General features: G+C 47.2%; 1 protein-coding gene across 3 annotated transcripts in view; it reads left to right on the top strand.

The window, feature by feature from the left end:
* The first annotated feature begins 2516 nt into the window (after positions 1-2516).
* Positions 2517-7509, top strand: part of LOC121180187 (sodium/calcium exchanger 1-like) — a 15247-nt gene continuing 10254 nt past the window's right edge. For all 3 annotated transcript variants that reach the window (XM_041035386.1, XM_041035385.1, XM_041035387.1), the window contains exons 1-2: positions 2517-2720; positions 3943-5771. In XM_041035386.1, the coding sequence (XP_040891320.1) occupies positions 3967-5771 (1805 nt within the window). In that variant the 5' untranslated portion in view covers positions 2517-2720; positions 3943-3966. The remainder of the gene's footprint in view (positions 2721-3942; positions 5772-7509) is intronic.

Genomic DNA, 7509 nt, shown 5'->3' with positions numbered 1-7509 from the left:
GGCTGTTACAGGCTGAACGCCGGCTGATCCCGGAGCTGCTGGATGGTCAAACCAACACGTTATTAAATGTGTTGGCCTTTTGACTTTAGTGCACTGACTCCTGTTCCTATATATACAGACTTGATGGGGTCAGAGGTCACAAGCACTGAACGTGACGCTGCAACCTTCACAAACAGCCTGCAGGGTTCGGCTCGTCAAACTCGTCAAACTGTTGTTGGTGTCGCCTCAGTGTTCTTGCCTTTTGTCGCATTCTGACCCTAAACACAGATGAGCTTCTCCGATCAGACCAGCTCCACTGTCTGTCTATCTGTCTGTCTGTCTGTCTGTCTGTCTGTCTGTCCGTCTGTCCGTCTTCTTTACATGTCACTCACACACATTCTGGTCTTACTACCCAACCTCAGTCTAAACCTGATTCTAACCTGAACCCTAGAACCAGGAAGACATGTTGTCTGGTCCACATTGTGAGGACCAGATGATATTTTCAAACCAAAATATGTCCTCTCTCTCTCTCTCTCTCTCTCTCTCTCTCTCTCTCTCTCTCACACACACACACCACACCTGGGTAAAAATAAAAAGGCTGGAGGAATGTGTGAGGTGATAATCAGTGAGCAGAGATAAAGTCTGTCACCTCAGTCCTGGGAGCTGAAACCAGTCCTGGGGTGTGTGTGTGTGTGTTTTGGTGGGGGGGTTCTGACTTCACACCTTTGGTCCGTGTGGTGAATCCTCTGCAGTAAATGAAGCCTCCTGAGATTCGACCTGTTGTAGTTTAAACCTACAATCATCCTTCAAAGTGGACGTGAACCTTTAACTGACCTTCTGAATCTGATGTGTCTCAGAAAGTCCACGACTGACCGACATCAGCGACGCCTCTGATCAGACGTGAGCTCCACAGCTGATGTTTGTCCATTTGAACGCAGCTTGAGTTTAAAGGTGCTCTCACACCGAACCCGTCTGATAAAAGTTTAATAAAACTGATGATGCTTTCAGCAGCTCTGTGACACCACAGATAAAGAATCAGTGAATCATCCTGTCTCTGTGGCCCCGATGTGAGTGTGGTCTAAGCTGTGTTTGGGATTGTGATGAATGTCTCATGTAGTCTTGTGTCTGCAGGTCTCTGGATGTCAGCTTCTCTCTCTGTGGAAAATCTCTGGAGTGAAGGTTGTACAGATGTCATGTGTAGGGGCGGGGGGGGTGGGGGGGCGCACTTATCCCAGCATTCCAGCCTGTTGTGGCCCATCGGCGTCACCAAGCTGCCGTTAGCTGTTAGCCGTTATCTCCCCCACGTGTCGGTGGGGACGAGGAGCTGCTGGATGGCCCCGGGCCCCGCAGGGCCTTGTATGGCCATGGCCGGTGGGAGAGGGACGATAAGCAGCGCACAGGCAGCTCTGCTGCCATGTTTAGAACTATGTCTGTTTCTGTTAAATTTAGAGCAGCTATCGGACGCAGCTCTCCCTCCTGAACACACTCTCTTCTTCCTCTTCTTCTTCTTCTGCTGCTGCTCCTGCTGTGGTGTCAGGACCAGAGGTGAGTACTGGATCAGAAAAAGGCCAAGGAGGACAAGTTTTCACTGAGCCTGTTCACTTGGGTTCCAGCTGTGGAGGAGCCGGTCGCTCTGTGATGCTGCTGCGATGTTGCAGGACTGTTGTGGTAATGTTGTCGTCTTGTGGCAGTGTAGTGATGTTGTAGCGCTGCAGCAGTCGTGATGTGACGGTGATGTGATGCTGTTCTGTGGTAATGATGTTACACACAGCCTTCCTAACGTCAGTATTTCAGAGACGTGATGCAGTGCTGTCATGGTGATTCGTGCTGTAAAACAGCAGCTGGTTTGGTGTAAGTGAGCACGGTGAGCTGAATCAGAGATGATCAGCCAGTCGTCCACAGAGCGAACTCCTGCTGAAACTGTTCCACCAATGAACAGACGAATAAAACTTCACCGCTGAGTCGTTTCCTCTTTGTGATTTCACACAGAGGAAACGACTCAGGTGAACTCAGAGAACAGACTCTGAAACATCGCTGGCTGTCCACAGTTTTTCCAACCTCTCAGATTTTACAGTGTGACAGTGCTCTGATGGTTTTACAGTGATGTGTGTTCTGCTGTTGTGTGAATGTAACGATGGAATCAAGTTATAAAGATGTTTCAACACTGTTGTATCAGTGTTGTAATTCTGTAGTGAAGTGTAGTAACGTTGTGCTAGTGTTGTTAAAGGTTTGTCTTAAAGTCACAGTAGCAGTGGGGTAACATATGACCGGAGTATTACAGAAGTAATGGAGTATTGCATCATGACACTGTAGTATTCTTATAGTGTCATGATGAAGTTTGTGTTGCAGGTCTTTGTTGTGTAACCTCGGGTTGCAGCGATGATTGCGACGCTGGAGGGAAAGTGTTAACAGTCAGAGACGCAGGGGGGTGGATTGGGTGGGTGGGTGGGGTGGTGTGGGGGGGAGTGAAGGCGGCAGAGGTGGATGATCTCGGCGCAGTGTTGAGCAGACAGCAGCGTGATGCCTTCGTGGTGACAGAGGTTTTATCAGACATTCGTGTTTCTGTTTCTCGTCTCCACATCGTCTGACAGGACTTTGTTGTTTTACTGGCAGCGACGTGGACGTTGTGTTGTCGATGTTCTTCAGTGTTTCTGCCTCCAGGATGAAAACTCTGCTCGTGTTTTTGTGGAGATTCAGATAAAAAATATCTTCTGTCAGATCCTGAAACTGTCTAAGCGACGGTAAGTTTCTCATTTTCTACTGATGCTTCAGCTCAGCTTCAGTTCAGCTGAAGCATCAGCAGATCACAGATCACAGCCTCAGAGTCCTGCTGTGACATACAGTGATGTACTCTCAGTGTGTGTAACACAGAAAGGACATTGTTCTACACAGTGCTTTACATGTAGCCTGATATGTTCCTGTGTTATTGTAAGGTGGAGAGTATTACAGTAACATTCTAAGTTTTATTGTGTCCATAAAGTTCGTGTGAGTTTAAGAAAACGTTGTTTTAAATTGTGACTTCAGTGAGAACAGATTTCTTTGAGTAGCCGGATTTTCAAACGTGAAAGTGAGAGATGAACTGAACTCTGTGAGAAATAAGAGGACAAATTAACAGCAAATATACATACACTTCTACTGAATAACACATGAAACTAATTAAAGTAAATGATGACAAACTGATAAATGTATTTTTGGACATGGTGATAAAATATCACTGCATAGACATTAAATGCAGTTTATGTAAATTAGTGGTAACAACTTATCGATTATCTGTAAATAAATGATGGATTTATTTCCACCCAAAGAGCCTGGTGTTATTTTTCACCCGGCTGGAGTCACATGAAACAGAAAGCTGTCTCACTGCAGAAGATTCCTCACTAAAACCTCTGATTGATTATCAAGATTTTCTTTGTTTAACTCAGCAGCTGAGGAACTCATCATAACGTCTAATTTCTTATAAAACTACTTTTGAGTAACTGAAGTAAATTTCTGGTTGTGTTTTGATACAGACTGTAAAAAATTAAAGACAACTCGGTTTAAAATTCAGTTGAAGTGAACAGAGTTAGACTGTTGGAGTCAGTGTCCCAGACAAAGAAGGAACTTACAGAACAGGTCTCTGGGTCTGATGCAAGAATCAGTCGTACCAACAGATTTTCAGTGGCTCATACAAGACCTTGAAGGAAACTCACTTTTCTAAAAGAGAGTTTCCTTCATCTAAAGTTTTAACAAATAAAGATATTTAAAAATAAAGTGGACTTAAAATGTATGATGGAAGGTTTTCATGTTTCCCTTTCAAAAGGAAAAAGAGTATCTTGGGAAAACTTCCCAAACTGTAGGAAACACGAACACAAAAACACGAAAGACATCGTGTAACGAGCACTTGAACATGGAAGCAGCCTCAGGCAGTTTGAGACATGATCCGACAGAAGCCAAAGCACTGAAGTCTCCTTCTGTGTCTTACAGGTTTAAGGGAGCTGAAGCGTCACCATGAGCAGAACCAGGATCTCATCCCTGTTCTCCACCTATAAGCTGCTCTTCTTGTTGACCGTCATCTCAGTTGAACTTCCATATTCAGCAGCACGAGGTTCTCCTGGGACTCTTGACTCCAACGGCACAGTCAGCAACCACACCAAATGTGGCGGGAGTACTGACTGCATAGAGGGCGTTATCCTGCCAGTATGGAAGCCGGAACACCCGGCCTTCACCGACCGCCTCGCCAGAGCCACCATTTACTTTGTGGGGTTGGTGTACATGTTTCTGGGTGTCTCCATCATCGCTGACCGCTTCATGGCATCCATCGAGGTCATCACCTCCCAAGAAAGACAGATTACCATCAAGAAACCAAACGGCGAGAAGATCACCACGACGGTGCGCATCTGGAACGAGACCGTGTCCAACCTGACCCTGATGGCACTGGGTTCCTCCGCCCCAGAAATCCTCCTGTCAGTCGTGGAGGTTTGCGGTCACAACTTTCACGCCGGTGAGCTGGGCCCCAACACCATTGTAGGAAGTGCTGCCTTCAACATGTTTGTCATCATTGGCTTTTGTGTGTCTGTCATTCCTGAAGGAGAAACTAGAAAGGTGAAGCACCTCCGGGTTTTCTTTGTCACCGCCGCCTGGAGTGTCTTTGCGTACACCTGGCTTTACCTGATCCTGGCTGTCTTCTCTCCAGGTGTTGTTCAGATATGGGAGGGGCTTCTCACACTCTTCTTCTTCCCCATTTGCGTTGGATTCGCTTATGTAGCTGACCGTAGACTTCTTTTCTACAAATACATGTACAAAAGGTACAGAGCAGGGAAGCAGAAAGGAATGATCATCGAAACCGAGGGAGAACCAGAGCTTCCCTCAAAGGTCGACATAGAAATGGACGGAAAAATGCTCAACTCCCACGGAGAGGAGTTCATGGATGGAGAGACAGGTTTTGACGTGAAGGAGCTGGATGAGGAGGAGGCCCGCAGAGAGGTGGCCAGGATCCTGAAGGAGCTGAAACAGAAACATCCAGAGAAGGAGATGGAGCAGTTAATGGAACTTGCTAATTATCAGGTTTTAACCCAGCAACAGAAGAGTCGGGCTTTCTACCGCTGTCAGGCCACCAGGATTTTGACAGGAGCAGGCAACATCCTGAAGAAGCATGCCGCTGACCAAGCCAAGAGAGCCACCCAGCATGATATCTGCTCCGAGGTTTCAGTCAACGATTTCTCCTCCAAGGTTTTCTTCGACCCTGGTACCTACCAGTGCCTGGAGAACTGTGGCAGCGTAGCACTGAACGTGGTACGTCGTGGTGGAGACCTAACAAGCACAGTCTCAGTGGATTATCGGACTGAAGATGGCACTGCGAACGCTGGTTCAGACTACCAGTTTACTGAGGGAACTATTGTGTTCAAACCAGGCGAGACTGAAAAGGAAATCCGTATCGACATTATTGATGATGATATTTTTGAGGAAGATGAGCATTTCTTGGTTCACCTCAGCAATGTGAAGGTCATATCAGAGGGTGCTGGCTCAGACGGGCACGAGGCAAACAATGTGGACGCCCTCGCAGGTCTAGGTCTGCCATGCACGGCCACTGTCACCATCTTCGATGACGACCACGCAGGGATCTTTACATTCGAGGAGCCCGTGGTGACCGTGAGCGAGAGCGTGGGGGTGATGGAGGTAAAGGTGGTCCGGACCTCGGGAGCTCGCGGTGTCGTGGTGGTGCCGTACAAAACCATGGAGGGGACGGCTAAAGGAGGCGGCGAGGACTTTGAGGACACACACGGAGCACTGGAGTTTGGGAATGATGAGATCTTGTAAGTACAAATCTTAAAATCTTTACTTAAAGATGCATCAAGTTCTGAAAGATATGGCAGTGCATGGTGAATCTCAGATCTCAAATAACTCATCACTTTCTCAGCGTGTCTCTGCACAACAACTTTACTTAAATTACACAAGGTCTAAATTTGGCAAAATTATATTTTAAAATCAGGAACTGTCTGATCACAGCAGTGAAAAGTAAACAAGACCAAACCAAACCAAAAATCTGATGTTTGATGCCAATGGTTGGTTGATCCAAACCAAGCAGTCATTTAACCATAAAACCAGCAGCAGGTGGTATGATACTGAACAGGGGTTTATTAAAAGAAAACGGTTTCTATTCCTGGTCTGACAGTAGCTCCACGTCCACACGGTCATGTGACTGCTCGCTCCAGGTTTACATGCCTCACATAGCTCTTTATAGACTCTTTCCATGTCTGCGGGCAGCGGGAATGTAATGCAACACATTTATTTCCAGAGCATAAACACGGCCGGTGGCTGTGAAGGAAGAAGACAGCGTCTTGAAATGGAAAAGGTGCCACGCTCACTCTTTGTTTGAGTTTATTAATGAGAAGGCTGCCCTACATTCGCTCTGAATGAGCTGCAGGGACAGCCTTATATAGGCCGACCATGTTATCAGCCGGATACAGTTAGGACTGTTTGATGCAGTGGACCCATACAGGCTTATTAATATCTCCATTTACAAACAGGGACTTACCCTGTTTTACCCTGTTGCACTTGACGTTGTCATGGTGATTTTGGAAGTGGATGAGTTCACCTCAGAACTTCACTGTGTCTCCCTCTGAAGCTGAGAGGACATCCAGCAACCAGAGACACCAACGCAGCGGCTGGATGTCCTCTCAGACAGCAGGACGAGGCCTGCGGTCAGACCAGGGAGGCAGAGACACCATCTGCTGCTCCGACACACATGAAACCAGCATCTGACACTGAACCAAGTTTCCCTCTGACAAAACGCAGAGCCTCTGGGATCAAACTGGGACCTCACTGCGATGGCCTCAAACCGCAGAGTGATTGGCTGATCAGTCGGAACAGAGAAGGACGTGAGACAGAGACAGGAGCTTCAGATGTGTTGACTCTTCTAAAACTGTTTTCAGTTCTTTAGCCTCTGTCAGACACAAACTCATTGTACGGTTCATCAGGAAACGGAGACGTCCTCCATGAGGGTCATGATGTTCAGACGCTGTGGATTCAGCTGGATGATGGTTCTGAGGGTGTAGTTTGTGGTGCTGTATTGTGCATACTGTGTTGTACAAAGAGGTGTCCCCTCCCCCTTGTTGACATTAATGAGTTGGACCAAGGCTGGATCACCAACCGAGCAAAGCAGGAAACTACCCAGAGTCCCAGTAAACCCTAGACCAGAGGTGTCCAAACTGTCCCACAAAGGACCACGTGGCTGCAGGTTTCTGTTCCAACCGAGCAGCAGCAGCATCAGACCTGACTCGTTCAATCAGCTGATCTCAGTCTTCAGACAGCTGATTGGTCAAACTGTGTGCTCTTTACATTCGAGGAGCCCGTGGTGTACCCCGCCTCTCGCCCATGGTCAGCTGGGATAGGCTCCAGCTCCCCGTGACCCTGACAGAGGATTAAGCGGTAGAAAATGAATGTTCACAGTCACAGAAACTTCTTCCTGTTTTACTGATTAGAATTCAGATTTGAGGTTCTTAGTATAAACACGTGGAACACGTCACGTGTGTCAGTGAAGCCTTAAACCAA

Source organism: Toxotes jaculatrix, chromosome 4 (genome assembly GCF_017976425.1).
Source record: "Toxotes jaculatrix isolate fToxJac2 chromosome 4, fToxJac2.pri, whole genome shotgun sequence".
In the NCBI taxonomy this organism is placed as follows: Eukaryota; Metazoa; Chordata; class Actinopteri; family Toxotidae; genus Toxotes; species Toxotes jaculatrix.
Note: the sequence above shows the minus strand (reverse complement) of the source record. Positions and strands in the feature narration are given on the sequence as shown.